Genomic DNA, 18,213 nt, shown 5'->3' on the forward strand with positions numbered 1-18,213 from the left:
ACAATGAATTTTTAAATTATTTGCTCTTGGCAGCTAGTCAGCTGTAATTAAATTTCTGAAAACTGACCTTCCTCCTTCTTGCCTTCGAATGCCTCTTGCAGCACACTGACAAGATGCAGTGGGAAACGGAGGCAGCGCCTCTCCTTTGATCAGACCTGCCCAATGGCAGAAAAACAGCGTAGGCGCTACTACAACGCCCTTGGCGGTGCTCGTGTTACTAAGGAAATTTTGCTTTATTCAGTGCTAAAGAAACGTTTCTGAAACTTCAGCATCTTTTCTGTTGTGCGTGAAGGAATCGAACAGCAGAGCTAGGCATTTAGAGTGATGCTTGCACATGCACTGACCAGGCCCTGGCTGCTTACCTGAGCACTGGGTGGAAAAAAATACCCATGTTTTGAACCTCCAGCTTTTCACATGTGCTGCTTAATCTATTATTTACTTCAGCTATAATTGTAAAATGGGAATAACTATACTTCCTTACTTGTGTAAAGTATTGGACATGCCTGAATGAAAAGAATGCTTTTTATATCAATTCTTTGCTCTGTTTTGCCACTTTGCTCTCCTAAGGCATGATATCTATAGTACTACCATATATACCAGATGGTGGTATATAGCACTCTGATTTAGTGCCAGTTTTAGGGCACCCCTGCAAGCTATGTATGTGTGAGAGCAAAATGATGGTGGGTGCCTTTTTCCACATGGGCACAGATCTTCTTACTAGAGCTAAGCATACAGGTGTCTTGCAGCAGAGGCACTTGACAACTGAAACAACCATCCTCGTGTTTGGTGCCTCCCCTGGGAGACTGCGTAGAGAAAAGTGGGCTGAAAGGAAAGAGGCGGTTTGCAGCCCACAACCGGGAGCTCTCGGTATAGACAAGAAGCCAGATTCTCCTTTCATTTGCATCCAAGTAGTGATGGAGCAACTCCCTTGAAACTGGTGAAGTGACACCCATACAAAATGAGTGAACGTGTCAAGAAAATTGAATCCTGAAGTGGACTCAATACTCTCGTTGTACACAATTATTGTAGCAGTGCATTTAATGAAAGATCTGGAGAAAGGGAAGAAAATCGTGGCAGTCAGTTGCCACAAGAAACACTGTGCCCAGGGGATTTTAAAGACTGCAATGAAGGAGTAAAGTTACTGGTATCCCAAGTCATGCAGTCAGTACTGGTGCTTAGGGCTGATAGCAATTAAAAGTTTTTCAGAGAGTTAGGGAGAGAATCATAACTTCCATTTGATGGAAGAGTGAGCAAGTGAACCGAGCAGTTAAAGTCCATGTGGTGTTACTACAAATGCCACTTTTGCGCTGTAGAGTCCGTATAGTAACTCAGTGCCAGTTTTGAAAGCTGAGACCTCTAGTTTTTCCTGCCCCACATGGTTCTACATTGGTCAGGAAGAGATACAGTTCTAAAATGCTTCTTTCAGGCAGAAGGAAGCTTTTCCTCTGAGTTACAAATAGGATTTTGTGTCTATTGTTTTTTGATAGCGGTCAGCTACATCTGTTGTTGGACACATGCCCCTTCATTGCCAGTGAAGGATTTTATATCTCCTGGCACTCCTGTTGTACCATGGTGTGTATGGTTTAGAACAACTGCTGCTGTTCCAGTTAAGGTTAAGTGTTTAGTGCTACCCAAATGTTCTCTATTGCAAATGTATATTTTCCATGTCAGAGTTATGCAGGGTTTTTTTTAATGACATTGGATAAAAGTCAAGGGAAAAGAAAAACCTGCATTGCCTTCTTTTCCTGGCATCTCTTGCAACCATTAAAGTCAAAGCAATCTCAGTAAAAGGTTGCAACTGGCACCAAAGAAACACTGCACCATTATTCCTGAAGCTGGAGAGCAAAAATAGAGTCTCAGACTTTGGCACATTTTGTCTCCTCTCTCCTTCTCCTCACGCATTGAGGCTGCTGCCAAACCCTGCTGCTGCTTTGTCTATAACATGCACCAAGTAGATTTTTTTCCTCGGTGCCCTTTTAACTGACACATTTGTCAATGCATTGGCTATCTACCACTTTGGCTGTTACAATATCACTGTCTCTGGCCTCCCTGCTGTATCTTCTGTTCTCTTCCATTCCTCCCACATTGCAGCAGCCTACATCTTCCTCCTTGATGTCTAAATGGATTTATTACTTCCTAACTGCAAATCTCGCTACCTTATTGCTTACTGGATAACATTTAGTACCCTTCCCTATGACTTCAAAGCTGTGATTATATCCCTTTGCTCTTCATGACTTCTCTTCATGTCTGGCCTTTTATATCATCCTCCAGGACTTTGTCCCCCACCTACAGCTCTGCTTTTATCTCCCGCACTCACTCCCCGTTACAAACTTGCTTGTCTTTGAATATCGTGGCACATGCCTTCCATCTCTCATAATCAACAGTGCGCCTGCTCTGGGGTCACTGCGCATCTGGAAAGCTTCGTCACTTAATCCCGTTGTTGTAGGCCACATTGCCTTGCCTTTCAAATCTTTCCTCTTCATAAAGCTTAGTTATACTAGGCTCAGAAAATAAAATGCTTTCACTTATGCACTAATGCTTAAAACAAACAATGAAGAGCTCCAACAAAAGATTTTTGTTTTCAGTCTTTGTGCGTGTTTTAGCTTGGCTCAGGGAAAACAGTTTCCTTGGTTTGCTGTCTGACCTTGGGCAAGTAATTCCCCTTGGCACATCTGCTTTTCCTTCTATGAAATAGAGATGAAGATGCTGAGCTTCTTTGCAAAGCATTTTCAGAGCTACAAATAAAAAGTGTTCTATAAAAGGTAGTTGATATTTTTATTCTATCATTGTTATTCTATGTGTCAGCGAAATAAGCCCAATGTCTATTCTTAGAAATAATAATGGTGATAGTTGTTTTGACTCGTCTAAGGTTTTCTGGAGTGGCTAAGTTGCTAATGGAACTGATATTCTGAACTCCTACAGACTTCTCAGGTTTTTCACACCTATATTTTTTTTTGCAGCTGATGTACTGTCTTCCTTGCATTCTTTTTATTCTCATACAAGGCTCTTTTATCTTGACGTAGAGTCTGGTTCCCTCTTTCATGGCAAATGCAAGTTCTGGCCTTAACATTGTTTGCTGTTCAAATTGCTCTGCTCGTTTCACTTGTCTAGTAGAATTGCCTCTTTGAAAATGGAATTAATGTGTGCAGTTTTTTTGGCTTATGGAAACACTTTTCTCTCACTGCAATGCCATTTGTTTTTTTTTTTTAAAAAAAAAAAAAGGAAGTAGAAGAAGAAGAAAAAAAAAGTTAGTCTACTGTCCCCTTAGTGGAACTCTCCCAGATTGCTGTTCATGGATATTTTTTCCTTTGGGGATGGTCTTATTTTGAGCAGTATTCAGTAATATCTATGCTTGGGAGAATGCCAAACTCATCCAGGGCAGCACAGGCAGATCTTTCCATTGTAGGGTTGCCAATTAAACTAATGCTACCAGCTGCGTATTCTTTTGTCTGCCCTGAACTAGGTTGTGGTATTGTGTTGCACAGCGCGCCTCTCCAGCAAAGCTTGTTGTCTCCATACTAATGGTTTGGGCAAGAAAGGGGAGCTATGAAACATTAGCATTCAGAAAGGAAAAGGGATGTAAAGGAACTTCTGGCAACGTGAGTAATGCAAAGTTGTGAAAGTATCATCATCCCTAAAGCGTAAGAGAAATCGGATTACTCATCCAAAATTTAGTCATGCAAGAAAGTAATGGCAGATGTGGGACCAGGCTGTGAGCCTTCAGATTTTCAGTCCAGTGCCAAGTCCTTCAGATCTGGTTGTTTCTTGATGTTGGAGGAGACAAGGTGAAATAGGTGGGGAGCGGGGAGGAATGGAGGAGGAAGAGGAAGAGCAAGTTGCCTTGGCTGGCTGGAGCAGATCCTAAGGAGAGAGGGAGAACAGGCAACGGAAGGATGAAAACAAATGTTTTGGAATACTCGGGGGTAGAAAAAGCTGATAGGAAGAAGAAGTTGGATCCGAAATGAAAAGGCTGGAAGGAAAAATTGCCTGACTATCTGACTGATAGGTGGCTAGGAAAGTGTAATTTTTGTCAAACGGTGTCAAATTCAGCATTTTCTTCTCTTAACAAGGATGTTGCCCTGGCTTGTTTTGGGCTAAGTCTGTAAAAAGAGAATTGTTAACGCTTATGGTTTAAAGGTGTGTTTTTGTTGTTGCTGTTTTTCTCAACACCTCCATGCCGACTTTCAAAGATCACATAACTGGAGCAGAGCCCTCTGATTTTAACAGGGCATTATCTTTTGCTAAAACTGTCATTAATCCTATATTAAGCTGCTTAAAGAGTCAGTCTTTTTGTTTCCGCGTAATTGCTGCTATGCAGCAGGCAAGCTAACTATTAATAAGTGTATCGGGCTATTCACTGTTTAATAATTTCTCAAACAGTGCTGGTAAGAGAAATTAAAAGATTCAGCAACAGTGCAAGGGCAAAGATGAACAAAGGGATGGAGGAAGTTGCACAGTAGTCTGAAGTAATATATGCTTCATCATTAAATAGGTAATCAAGTCTAATCTATCATTTTTCATTGCACGTGAAATGAAAAGTTTTCATTTTGTTTAATGGATGAACAGAAATTGCTTATGCAACACTGAGCAAGGATGCTAGCAGTAGGTGAAGCTTGGCTTGTGTCAGTGAGGGTTTGATCAAACCAAAAAAAGGAGGATTTTGGAGCTATTCTTGTAAATCTAGACCCAGATTTCCCCACGTTCCCTATTTTCAATGGGCTGCATTAACTTTATAGACTGTTGTTCTCTGGGGACGTGCAGAAAGGAAGCCACCCCAAACCTACGCGCAATGACTTCCACACCGGGTGAACCCAGATTGAACCAACTAGGCACAGGAAGGCTTACTGCCATCTCTCTCCCTGGCATGGTGTAATTTGGTGAGGCAAGTGCCTGCTGTATGCCTCTACAGAATGGATCAGAAGCGCTGCAGGCTGGCTTGGAGGAAAAATAAATAAACCTGGACTTTTGTCCAAAAAGAGAACTTGCATTGTTTGGTAATTTTGGTAAACTGGCCTTTGTAAACTGAGCTTCTTTTAAGCTTTCTCATTGCATCCTGCAAAGGGCAAAAAAAAAGGTATAACTCTTACCTCTCTCCCAACTTATGAGCTTTCTGGTTTATTTTTCAAGGCTCAGATGAATTATTAATGTGATGGACTTAACGTCTACCGTAATTGGCAAAACTTGTATATGGGAAGAAATTTGACACCCCCCGCCCCCCCAAAAAAAAAGGACACTCAAAAAGAGACTTGTTGACAGAAACAAGGGCTGTTGTGCAACAGAGATGCACATGCTCTGTGGTAATATCTTTTATTCCTAGAATTTATTCTTTAGATATTAGAAGTTTGGATTATTCCTCCCAAACAAAGAAATCCCAAGGCTTAGGAAGGACAGCTGTTAAGACTCAGACACGCTTGTTTTATGGTCAGGACAAACTAAAATCCCTTAAAGGTTAATTACAAGTGAATTTAAAACACTGTTAGCTGTCTGAGTTGTGTATAATGTAAGGGAGGATGGAAAAATTGGTTAATGTTTACAGCAAATATGTAAATGAAGTGGCTTTCCATAACCATATCAAAAACGTGAACAGGAACGGATGTGGAGAGATACTGTTATCTGCACTTCAGAGGAGAATATTCTTTAAAATCTAGTCAATAATACTCTTTCCCACATCTTACCCTTATTTCCTTCTGAATAGTTTTCAGGATGTATTAAAAATGTGCTGTCACTCATCTTGAAATAATTCAGTTCTAAGTCTGGGATGAACCATTGTGTTATGAAGGAAGAATAATTTGCAAGAGCAGAAGTGCAATCCAAAAGTGACTAGAAAGATTTATTGAGAATTTGAGACCAGGCTTGATCACAGGCCTCATAATTGCATTTTATCCTTACTCCTTGCATCCAAGATTACGAACACCAACCAAAAAGACCTGTAGTTCATCCATTTAAAGTTCTTGCGTTTTTTTGGTTTTTTGTTTTTTTTCTCCTCATGTGAATACATTATCTCTCTACACTGAGATCATGAATGTTTTGGAACTGTTATTTAAAGGTGACAAAGACAGAAAATTACTTCATAGTTAGTGTGGCCACTTGAACAGAGGGAGTACAACATCTCAGTGAAAGATACCCAGCCTTTACCCTTAGTCCTTAGTCTTTGTAAGGTGGAATTTGCATGCTACTGCCCCTCAGTCCTCATCAGCATTCTGCAGTTAAGAATGGGTTTGTAGAGCAGCCAACAGGATGCTCTTCGCAAAGCAAACAAGAAATCATCATTTGTATTTTCAAAGCTACCTAGAAGTTCTGAGTGCCTAATACCCATTTATTAGGTGTTCAAGTTCCCTGATATGTTGTATTTTGCCCCTTGAACCAGCAGTTTATTACTACTTGAATGTAGATAAGTATAAATTGGGTGATAGAAGGGTCAATTGTCAGAATGCATTAATAAGTATGTAAATATTTGCCTCATCTGTAACATACTATTATGGGGAAAAACCTGGAGGTTCTTACAGACTAGACTTTTCTCTCTGGCCTCTGGCTGGGCTGTAGGTTCTTGGCTGTTTTTCTTGAAATGTGGAACAAATCTGAGGATTCTTCTGGGCATCCTGTGGCGGATCTTATGGAGCCCAAAGAGACTGCTGGCTTGGAGAAGGATGTCCTGGGGAGTGACACTGAGCTGTACAAGTGGTGGTTGGCCCTGCGATGGGGCAGCCCTTGGCACCAGGGCTTTGGGAACTTGCCTCACTGTTTAGCTCTAGTTTCTTTTCACTAAACATATGTTACATATTAGGTCAAGCCACCCTACTGTTCTAGAAAGAACCATGTAGTTTCTAAATTATAGAAAATAAAAAAGGGCTCCAGAATGCACCTCAGATTATTTAAAGGGATACTACCCACTCATTATGCCCAATATTTATTGTTTTCAGAAAACTAATGCTAAGAATTGGTCTGACTTGTTTAACCAGTAATTTAAATTGGAACAAAATCATGCTGTTACTAGAAGCTCATGATCTTATCCTCATTCTTTCACCTGTGCTCATGAGTTTATGGTGTATGAGTGCAATTTGTTATGATTTATTAGTAGAAAGAGGGGAAAATGATTAGGAAAGTGCCCACATTAATAGCAGTATTTAAATCTCAATAGGCCTTTTTTGTTGCTTCTTATTTATTCCTGCATCTGTTTTTAAACTTGCCCTTAGTTATGTATTTTTTTATGCTGAATTACAGCAACTAGTAGTTATTTAAGGACCTACTGTTGTTTCCATTTTATAGAGAACACATTTTAAAGACACATTTGTAACTACAGCCATTTAAATTCTGCTTTGCTGGAAGTGCTTATACAAGCTGATAGCCTAGACATAAATTATTTATTTCAAATTGCAGTGGCTATGCACTTTATTTTAAAAAATAGCACACTGAACGCAAAATTAGGTGTTGGGTTTTTTTTTATTTTTATTTAGATGTTGTGCCAAACTCTACCTTAAGAAAAAATTTTACTGTAAAAGATTGGGGTTCTTTTTACTGGCGGTCGGCCCACCAGTGCTGGAACTTCAGTAACTTTGTGTTTTGAGAAAGATGAAGAGTTAGATGCAAGGCTGTGTGTGCTTGTGTTATACATGAGATAATGGCTCTATGTATATATATACATTTGAGAAATGGTTAAAATTATAACGTAGACATTCCTGATATTCTCTCTATACAACATGAGAAATTTTGCTATCGGTTTTATTCCTGTAGCTGTTGAAGATGCATTTTCAAATAGCATCTGCTCTGTGGTGGTTATGAGGGTGAATTAACGTCTGGACAACTTTTATGTTTCATAAACATTATTACTAGTTCTTTGTTCCTTCTGTGTCAAACTTGCAATGGAACTGTGTGCAAGTCTATTTGAATTTGATATTTCTACTGTACTGAGCGGGGTCATAAAAGATGGAGCAATATTTTTGTTTCTTTTATAGATGGCAAACTAATGCAGGTTGATCATATTGGCAGTAGACTAAAATATCAGCTTGAAAATACAATCTCTAAGATAGTTGTAGCAATTTAAATTGCAACAGAGTTCTGAAAGGCAAGATGCTATTTAAGTCCTTTTATATAAATGTGTGTACGTATATGCATGTGTAATTTTTTTTACACAAAGATGGGATAAAATATAGACTTGATATTTCAGGCTCAAGAAGGAATAAAAGCGGGATTTCAAATGTGTTTGGACTAGAGCTTTAGAGTCAGTTGATAAGCTACAGTTGCAAGGTTTGGATCACTAGGAAAAGGATTTAATTAAGCTTTTGTTTGTGGGGGGAAAAAAGGATTAAGAAAACATGCAAACCACTGTCTTAAGCCTTTAACCCCCCACCCCAAAAAAAAAAAAAAAAACCTCCCACTGGAGCCAACAGAAGTTCAGCTTGGCTAAGGAGTGTATGATATTGTATGTGATGTTTTGACATAATTCATAGCTTTTACTTTTTTGTATGTGTATATTCTGAGGAAATTATATTTGTTTTCAAAAAATAATCCAGTCATAGACTGATTCAGGCAGACAGGTGAACCCTGTAACTCATGCACTCATTTTTCTGAACAGCCTGCCTCTCAGATAACAACTCTTTCTCCAGCAGGTAACTCTCTCTGTATTGAACAGCCTTGAAGTGTAGGGGTACAGGAGTAAGGTCCATTTGTGAGCATAATTAACTGTATATTGCCCTAATCCAGGATACACAATTTTCATAAGCGTACCTTGAAAGAAAGAGCCATATGGACAACTTTGATCCTGAGGCTACTGTACCAAACGCAGTGCAATGTTGAGAGAGAAGATTGTCATCCTTCATTCAGTCTGCTTGCCAGTATTAGCATTTGGCCCTGTGGAGCTGTGTTCTGTACTGCTTTTGTTTCCATCATGTTTCAATAACACGATTCACAAAAAGCATTTTTCCCCGCTTCGTGGCATTGCAGTGCACATACTGATTATTCTTAGTCTGACAGAGTGCCTGGAAACGCAGACATTTTCAGGTGATTTTTGTAATGCAGTCTGACTCTGATATACTTTTAAAAGTCACGTTTGAGAGACTGGAGGGTCACACTACATCTTTTATTTAAAGGGGTGGTATCAGGCCCACACAGACCTAAATTCTATTTGAGCTAAAAGCAAGCTTTTGCAAAACCTAACTTCGGTTTTATGTTGCAGTTATATCTATTGATATCTAGGTCTATTGGCCTATAGATAGCTATAGACATCTATTGATGGATAGATCTGTATATCAATAGAAGTAGTTTCTCTGTTGAGCAGTAGCGTTCTCATCAGGATATGCAACGTAGGTATCACAGTACTCGGCCAACACAGGAGAACCACATCAGGAAAGAGATTCGGGAACTAAGAAGATAAATTTTGACTCGCCTTTTACTTTTGTTGAAAGTGAGGATCAAGAAGAATGTAAACAAGCAGTATAAAAGATGAAGCTAATACAACTGTTTTAAAATGTTCTGAATCTAAGAAATTCATGAGATACTGATAATATCATTGGTAACTGGTACAGTGCATTTGGTATCCTGAGAAAGAATAGTGGTGAAATATTGAGAATGTGTTGCATTTAACCTGAAGCCCAGCAGCTGGCCCCAAAGCCAAGTCATGTGCAGAGCATATACGAAGGAAAACATTTTCCTACGCCAAAAGATTTTGAAATTGCTCTATGGAAAGGCTGGTTCTCCCATACTCACCCAGATGAAGGAATTCAGGAGTGTTCCCAGGTCTGTTTCCAGGCTTGGATATAGTCTCAACAGCATCAGGGTGCCTTGAGAATCAATCCTGGCATGTTTCAGATCTCTGTATCTTAACTAGAATACTATACTAGCTTTATAAGAACGTGGCACACTCTAAATTTGTGATCTCCATTGCTGCAGTTTGGCTATGAAGTCGAGCGTCACGTGGGCCTGATTGCGGTAACTCATCTGTCACACTGTAAATATTCCTATTGAAGCCAATAAGCATTAGCAAAGTAAAATATTACTCATTGTGAATAAGAGCCATATGATATGAGACAACAGGTCTGGCGATAAGAGATGTTTTCATATTTTTAAGGGAATATTTTCTCACATGTGGGTTTCTTGCTTTTGCCTGCACCTGTCACGTGCACAGAATATTCTTGCAAAATAAGTAATTGCACAGTTAAGTATTAGATATGCATATGTAAATACATATTACATGTTACTGTCCCATTAACTAATTTGCATGTGTAGTTGCAGGTTAACTGCCGTTGTAGTTTTGCCAATGGCAAACAGAGTATTTCAAAATTTGGCCTTGAGTGCGCTCTAGGGAATTATGCGACAAGCTTGTGTTGTTTCTTCATTCGAGCTCTCAATTCTATTAGGAACCCAACATAAACACTTGACTCTGCTTTATTTCACAGGCTAATGCTTTAAAATTACAGACCTCATTGGTATTAATTCTTTTGATATTTATTGATTGCATTAACATTAATCATGATAAACACTTCTGGTATTACTGTCGATGTCACTTGTATAGTGCTTCAGGATGTCTACTGTAACTCTGTCTTCATTAACTGGACCATGAGTTACAGGGTGTTGTTTTTTGCGTAAACATCTCCATGCCTCCCTTATAGAAGTAAGGCGAAAAAATGTATGTAAATTGTTCACTAAATTTTGAAAGCATCTTGCTATTTTTAAGGCTTGCTTTTTTTCCTCCTCTAAAAGGATACGTTACATAAGATTGTTGCATATATCTCTGAGAACCCAAAAGCAATTCAATTTTTGCTTGGACAAGTTGATGTACATAATCATATTCAGTTGTCTTCAAAAGTTGACAGCAAGTCTGAGCTGTTATTTCTTCAAGTTTTCTCTGTATAATGCAAAGATACTATTCATGGAGCTGGTGTGCTAGACTTTGAAGAGTGTTTATCTCCTCAGGAAGTCATGTTAATTCAGCAGCTGGAATATGTTTTTGCTCTTCCTGAGGGCCCTCGGAAAGCCTAGGGACAGGTTCCATTTTCAGGCATGAATTCATTTCTGAGCAAGCTGGAAGGGGCAGTCTTTAAGCTTTCACTGTAAGACAGCTCGAAACGAATAGAGAGGCCTTCTGACTTTCATGAATTTAGGTCCGAATTACTCAATGTGCAAAATTTTATCCCTGTTTCACTTGATTGAAACTGTTGTGTTTCAATTCTCAGTGTCTGAATTTCAACAGAAAAATAGACTGCACGTACTGAACTGCCCTTGTCATCTTGAATATCACTGTGCTTTCTTACAGCCTGTGACCTTATGAACCAAGGCATCCTGGCCCTTGTCAGCTCCATTGGTTGCACGTCAGCCGGATCCCTGCAGTCGCTGGCAGATGCCATGCACATCCCTCACCTCTTCATCCAGCGCTCGACCGCAGGAACACCGAGGAGCGGCTGCGGGCTCACCAGGAGCAACCGCAACGATGACTACACGCTCTCTGTCCGCCCCCCTGTCTACTTAAATGATGTAATTTTGAGAGTGGTCACGGAATATGCCTGGCAAAAATTCATCATTTTTTATGATAATGAGTATGGTAAGTATTTAGTTAGCAGAGCGATTGTTGTCAAATCCATGATTCTTTTGAAAGCAATTGCATTAAAACTTTATAGTCTTCCACTAGATTACATTTTGCCTGTGAATGTTTACGGTTCTGTTAGTGTTTCGCATCACCCCAGAAAAATCTGTTTCTAAAATCCATCAACTTTTACAGGTTTATTTGACAATTTCTTTGCTGAAGTTAGCTGATAAATACAGAACTTTTCTGGCTTTCTATTTTGTCAGTTTTTATGAAGCATAAAAGTTTTTAGCGAGTTCTCTTTTTTGTTGGAGTATAGGTAAGACATGTAAAATGACAATTCGAGAGACGACATATAAGATTTTACATTTGGTAGAGTTGTTTCTTGTGTGATGAAACTCTCCTACTTACAGGTAAGTCCTACTGATGGCAAGAAGTTGCAGCAGCAGTGAATGTAGGAGAGACCTCAGCAAGAAGGAGCTGGTATTTGCAAAGGGAAAGCTGCTAGACAGAACCTCTGCAGAAATAAGTATTTGAGGAGGAGGGACTGGAAAAGACAATGTTCCTTCTTTTCTGAGTGCATTTAGTGTTCCTGAAAGGTGCTGAATTGACAGTCCTTATATAATAGAGTAAGTGTAACACAGGTGGCATGGCAAATCAGACTGCACCATCTGACTTGGTGACTCAGTCAAGTTCTATAAAGATATCTTCTAAGGCTGAGTAGACATATTGCTGTAGTATAGATACGTTATCTGACTAATTTTGTCATCTTTTTCTATGGGAAATTGCTTTGAAACCAGACTTGTTTTCTTCAGATGCATCCATTATTCATAAGTAATCATGACTGGTTTTGGATGAACATTTTAAAACTTATTTTCAAAGTTAGATTTTCAAGTTGTTGAAAAATGCTCACTTCAGCGATTTCCTGTGCATAATAACTGGCTCATTCAGGTCAGGTGTTATTGATTTTTTTTTCCCCTCCTGACTACATAATAAATTCTTAAATTAGAATGATAGAAAATGATGAATAAAAGAATTTCTATTTATAATAAAGCAGCACTGAAAAGCACCAGTAATAGGATGAGGAGCACACATGCAAAAACAAATATATATCTATATATCTCTGTCTAAATATATATATATGTATATATATAGAGAGAGAGAAAAGCATACCATCACCCATCCAAAAAGCTTGCAACAGAGTATTATTGTTTGTGTTTTATGAGTTTGTGCATCTAAGTACCAGCGTATCTATGAAGAACATAATCTTGCCAGCTATACCATTTTGCATGTATATTTGAGTATGAAAAACTTGAGCAAACTTTACCATTAATGAATAGTTCTGAATAACTATATTCACAAATATTAGTTTTGTATTATTCAAGTTACATTATTTAACTTGAGAATGCAGTTCAGACACCATGTCATTTTGTCCTTGCTTTCTGGGTAAGAATTTTGAAATGGCATGACTTATGTAATGCAGGTGCCTGACTGCAAGGAATAAGCTTCAAGACCAGTAGTACATTCTGTGATACATGATCCCCAGATGTGACGTTAGACACAAATTAAGTCTCTTCACTGTCTTCTAAGCTGCTCTGACTTCAGTAGGCTAGGGATAAAGCCATATTGGACTAGGCAAATTGATAATCTGACTTTGAGTGATCACTATCACATGTACCAGGGAAAGGTGCAAAAAATTCTGCATTCAGCATTTATTGAGCTGTCTGTCCCCATTCTGACCATCTGTGAGCTTTTTGTAGTTTGCTGCTTATACCACAAATAGAAAGGTTCTAAATTCAACATCAGCTTCAAGTTAACCTGTAACTCTGAATAGTGTTATTATCTATACAGCGATGTAATCTTCTTTAAATCATGCTAAATCCTTGACTTCAACAGCCACCCTGGAGCAGCAAGCAGCTTCTATATTCTCCTTATGCTTCTTATATTTTCTTTTTAAATTTAAAGTCACTGATTTTACTGAATATCTATCTCCTCCTCCTCTTTTAATAGAGAAAAGGAGAGCAGAAGTTTCAGATCACCATCTCTAACCTAAAACCTCTCTCATTATCTTCATTATCAAGAAAGTTCTTTTCTGTCTCTCTAGTCTCTTATGCTGGAATGCCTCTAATTCCTCACTACCCTGTTTTAGGTGAAATCATTAGGCCTGACATAGTGTTTTGCCTTTTCTTAATTCTCTTAGCCAGCTTTTGATGTATGGCAGTAGTTTTCTTCTTACTCATGATGACATTAGTTTCTTAGCAGTCCCTAGTGAGCCATCTTCCCAGGAGCTTTTTATAAATCTTAACAAGTTATGTCACTTTCTCCCCTTTTCCTGCTACTTTATTGATATACTCAGCACATTTCCAGTACGTTAGCAGGGCACGGGTTTTCTTCCCATGTTCTGTGTTGAGTAAACAAACTTGCACAAAGGGGAGGGACAGAGAAAGCGAAGGCATGAAATCAGGAGCTCGGATCACATGTTAATGGATTATAGAGTGGAGACAGCTGAATCCAGTGTTGACCTTCCTTTGAACAGGAGGGTGGACTAGATGACTTCCTGAGGTCCCATCTAACCTGAATTATGTGATGCTTGAGAAAATCATCCATTTAGATGAGTCTATAGACTATGAGTCTATAGAGAGTTGGCCCAATAACATCAACAGAGCTTGGGGAAGCTGGGGAAGGGAACATTAGGATTAGTTTCTATGCCTGTTTTAGAAAGAAATCAATAACTGGATATGCAGACACAGCGTGCAGGCCCCAGAGTAAGGCATCCAACTGGTCAAATTGTCAGTGCAGCTAGGGATGGCTGCAGTCCCCTCTGGAAGCCACCAGTCCCACTCCTGAACTTGCCTGAGAGGATCTGCCGCAATGTTTGCTTTATTTCTACCCTCAGCTCATACAGACGTACAATCAAATTCTGTTTGGAAGCTTTGCTCAGTTTAACTGCTCACAGCAGTTAATATTAGACATTTGAATGAAATATTTTAATGTTCAACATTAAAGTACATAGGAGATCAACACTTGCGTAGAATTAAATTCATATTTTTGAATGTGGAAGAGATTACTCGTATGTTTAAAGCTAAGCACATACTCCAGTCCTTTGCAGAACCAACATTTGTGCAAACAGAGCTATTTCTTGCCCCAGTGGTTTTTGATATGTGGTGATCATTCCTTCTCAAGGTATGTTTCATAGCTTTAAGTGATGTCTCCATAGCATTAAGTGGCACCTGAGAAGTAATGGGCATATAGATTCCAATATGAGTTAATCCTTTAATTTTTTCCACTGTTGCCATCTTTTTATAAGTTAGAAAACAGGAGAATGCTGTTAGACTGACCAGTTCTCGTAATCAGAACAGTTTCATTAATTTCCTTTGTGAGAAATGATTTCTTGTAGTGATTTAATTTAACAATTTATAACAAAACACTTCAGTTGTATTACTGAAATTATTTCCAGTAATATTTTTGCTATGTGAAAGAAAATATCCCTTTCATATTTATAATAAATTTTTCTACAGTAAAACTAGGCTTAAATCAAAGTAAATACTGTGCTAATCCAGATCCCTTGCCCCACTGAAAGAAGCTGCAACCATTTCTGCGTTAATTTATCAGTGTCATAGATTTTGTTTTATGAATTGGAATTGCTTTTGACTTTTATCTTGCAATCTGTCACAGACTGCTTTTCATTTTCAGAGAGAGTATTGTTTACAACGGGAACTATGTCTTTTTGCAGGACAGAGTTATTTGCCAAATGTTATCCTTTTGTAAACATCCCACAAAAACAAAAAAAAGCCAGTTAAAATCGTTGAAGGAAGCAATTACTTCATTAAGTCATAATTAGCTAGGTGTTAAAGAAGTGATGTTGAAATGCATCTTTGCCTTTCTCAACCTGCTATTAAAGGTACTATCCACGCAGCGTGTACAAGACAAATTTACTTCATTAAAACAGTCAAATTGGCTCATAGTCTTTTCATTCTTGACTGCTCAGCTCAAATTATAGCATCACTGAACTGTAAAGAGTAGCTATGCCTCTCCCTTTAAAATGCCGCTGCAGTGACTGGCCATTTCCTATGCTAAGCCAGTAGATCCCACTGGACTCTTTAAGACCATCGATACCCCTTTCAGAGAAGGCACTTTCAGGCTGGACACTGTAAAAGTATAGCTTATTTGGAAGTCGTAAAGTTTAGATTTGTAAAAAGAGCCATTGACACCTGTAAACATTTTGAACACACTTAGCCCAGTTGTATCATCTTTACTTCAAGGTTTCACGTTCAAGGCAAACAAATTGTAGTTTGGCACAGTAAATAATGCAAATGCTGGCTCGCTACAGAGAGGCATCGTACAAGGGTCAGTCCCCGAGCACTCGCATGAAAAAGACCCTTACGCGGTCAAGAAATTAAACCACAAAGGGAAACAAATGAAACAGTCATTTGAAATCTGAATGTTTGAGCCGGAGAGAAGCTGACTTAGAACCCCAGCATATTGTCGATTTTATCTCTGCGGTGTATCAACAAGAGGCAAGCTTTTGCAATTCATTTCTCACTCTTCAGGCAGTTTACAGCTCACAGAATTTTCCAGGAATACATTTGAACTCAGATACTTTCCTGTAGTAGTAAAATCTTTATGAAGAAGCAACTGAATCATTGCAAAAGCGTAATTGTGAATTTTGTGCCGTTTTACAGTGTAGATATCTCTACATTTCTTAGATGAAAGGGAGAAACTTTAGCTGTTTGAAAACATTTATTTTTAATGTTTTGTTGGTGCCAAAGCAGATAGAAGGATTCTGCACTCTATCTAGAAAGGTTAGGGGAATAAGACTGTTTCTGGGGAATGAATTTTGTCTTATTTGCTATTCTCTTTTATAGTAGTGGTAGTAATATTTTAAAATCCTTCTGTATTTTATATGCAAAAAAAAGTTACAAAACTCCACTTCCCTGTCCAGCATGCTGGTCTAACCTTGTATTTTTCAACTCGGCTTGCCTGCAATATGCAAGCATTGTTGCTGATTTATGTTGTATTTATTGATTTCAGGACAAATATATCTTTGCTAACGTTTTTTTGACCTTCCTACTAATTCCACATATGTTTGGCAGTGGATTTTTGCCTGTCCCTTAGATGGTAATTTAATTTTTACTTTTGCAAAGAAATATCATTAAGGCCACTATAAGGGGGATTTACTCTGTTAAGGGAGGCAGTCTTATAGCAAGTGGAGGTTGGAAAAATAATTGAAAATATCAATATCCCTGGAAGGGAAGGGAGAAGGTTAGCAAAAGGAAAAAGAGGGCATCTTTCTGAAAAAAACTTTCTTATGAAGCTCCTCCTGCTTGCCCCTCAGCATACACAGGTGTTGGGAATTATTTGCACACCTGAGAAGGATGAAGGCAGTGCTGAGGTGCCTAGTCATCTTGCTCAAAAAATGTCTCATGCTCAGTCTGGGGGAGGTTTGGGGATAAAGAAGATACAAGCTCGAGGAGGAGAGCAGTGAGATCTGTAATACAGAGAATGCCAGCCGAGGTAAAGAGGTCTTTGAAACTCCGAAGTCAAAAGAGAGTGCTCCCCCCACCCCTGCCCCAGGAAGATGGTGGTTTCCAAATAAACTAGATGCAATGGAGCAGGATGGGAGTACTGTTCTTTAAAGATCCTGGAAAAGAAGGGATTGTACCTGGAACTCAAAAGGGTGAGTTGCTTGCAGAGAGGGTGCTGCCTCTATTTTATGAGGGGCGATATTCTGAGATGATGCTCGTCTACAGGTTTGAGCCCTGGTCTCTTAGTCTCTCCTTTGAAAACCATAGAAAGCAAATAATTCCATCAATGCTTTCCTGCATAAACATTCTCCAGAAATAAATATCAGATGACCATTTGCAGAGATGTGCGTGGAACCATAACATTTCAGATTATTTGAAGTTGTAATGCAAGTTTAATAAAGATTCATAAAAGAATCACATTCTCCTTAATCGATTGCAAATGCTCATAATTACCCTGAGGCTGTTTTCAGCTGCCTGATGACTATAATATTCTCAAGTCTGTCTCCAGACAGTCTTAAAACTGTTTTACTCATTTGGCTTCTTGCCAACTTCCTGTACTCATTTACTTCACTGTGCCTCAATAAACATATAATTAATTCAGGCTTATTATTGAAAATTTTTTTTGCATTAGTACGTATTATGTTATCTAGATAAGAAAAGGAACATGTATTTTTTCATCTGTGTAACTTTAATGTGTCAATTATACTGCAAGTTGGCAGCTGTTTGTGAGAACTTTGGTAACAATTTGCTTTTGCTGGTTGACATACCGCTGAAAGTTGAATAGATTTTGTTGGCTCTAAAATTGTTGAATTTCTGAGATAATTGAACTACACTCTAATATTTTTCTAGTGGATCAATGGCCATGATTATATCTAGAGTTTCAGTGCTGAGGTCAAAATAAAACTCTAGGTGTTTTCCTAATACCTGTGTAATAGGTAATCTCTGTGAATGAGATGCTGTCTTAAGGTTTTGCAGACATAGGAGGTTTCATCAATGCCTGCAGTCTTCAAGCCTCAAAAGGAAAGAAATTCTCTTAATATTTGAGTACCTGAACCTTGCAATGATCTCTGCTGCTTTTTGCCAAGCGTTTTTCAATTTTCAATACAGTTTTAGTGTCTTTTTAGAAATACTTAAAATTGAGCTTGTAAACTGATATTCTGGCAGCTGAATAAA

At 38.6% G+C, this 18,213-nt stretch overlaps 1 protein-coding gene across 1 annotated transcript in view; it reads left to right on the top strand.

Moving 5' to 3' along the window:
* GRID2 (glutamate ionotropic receptor delta type subunit 2) overlaps positions 1-18,213 on the top strand; it is a 712,823-nt gene that overhangs the window by 402,863 nt on the left and 291,747 nt on the right. The window contains exon 3 of the mRNA XM_067297081.1: positions 11,249-11,533. Coding sequence (XP_067153182.1) covers positions 11,249-11,533 — 285 coding nt within the window. The remainder of the gene's footprint in view (positions 1-11,248; positions 11,534-18,213) is intronic.

Source organism: Apteryx mantelli, chromosome 5 (genome assembly GCF_036417845.1).
Source record: "Apteryx mantelli isolate bAptMan1 chromosome 5, bAptMan1.hap1, whole genome shotgun sequence".
Classification (NCBI taxonomy): Eukaryota; Metazoa; Chordata; class Aves; order Apterygiformes; family Apterygidae; genus Apteryx; species Apteryx mantelli.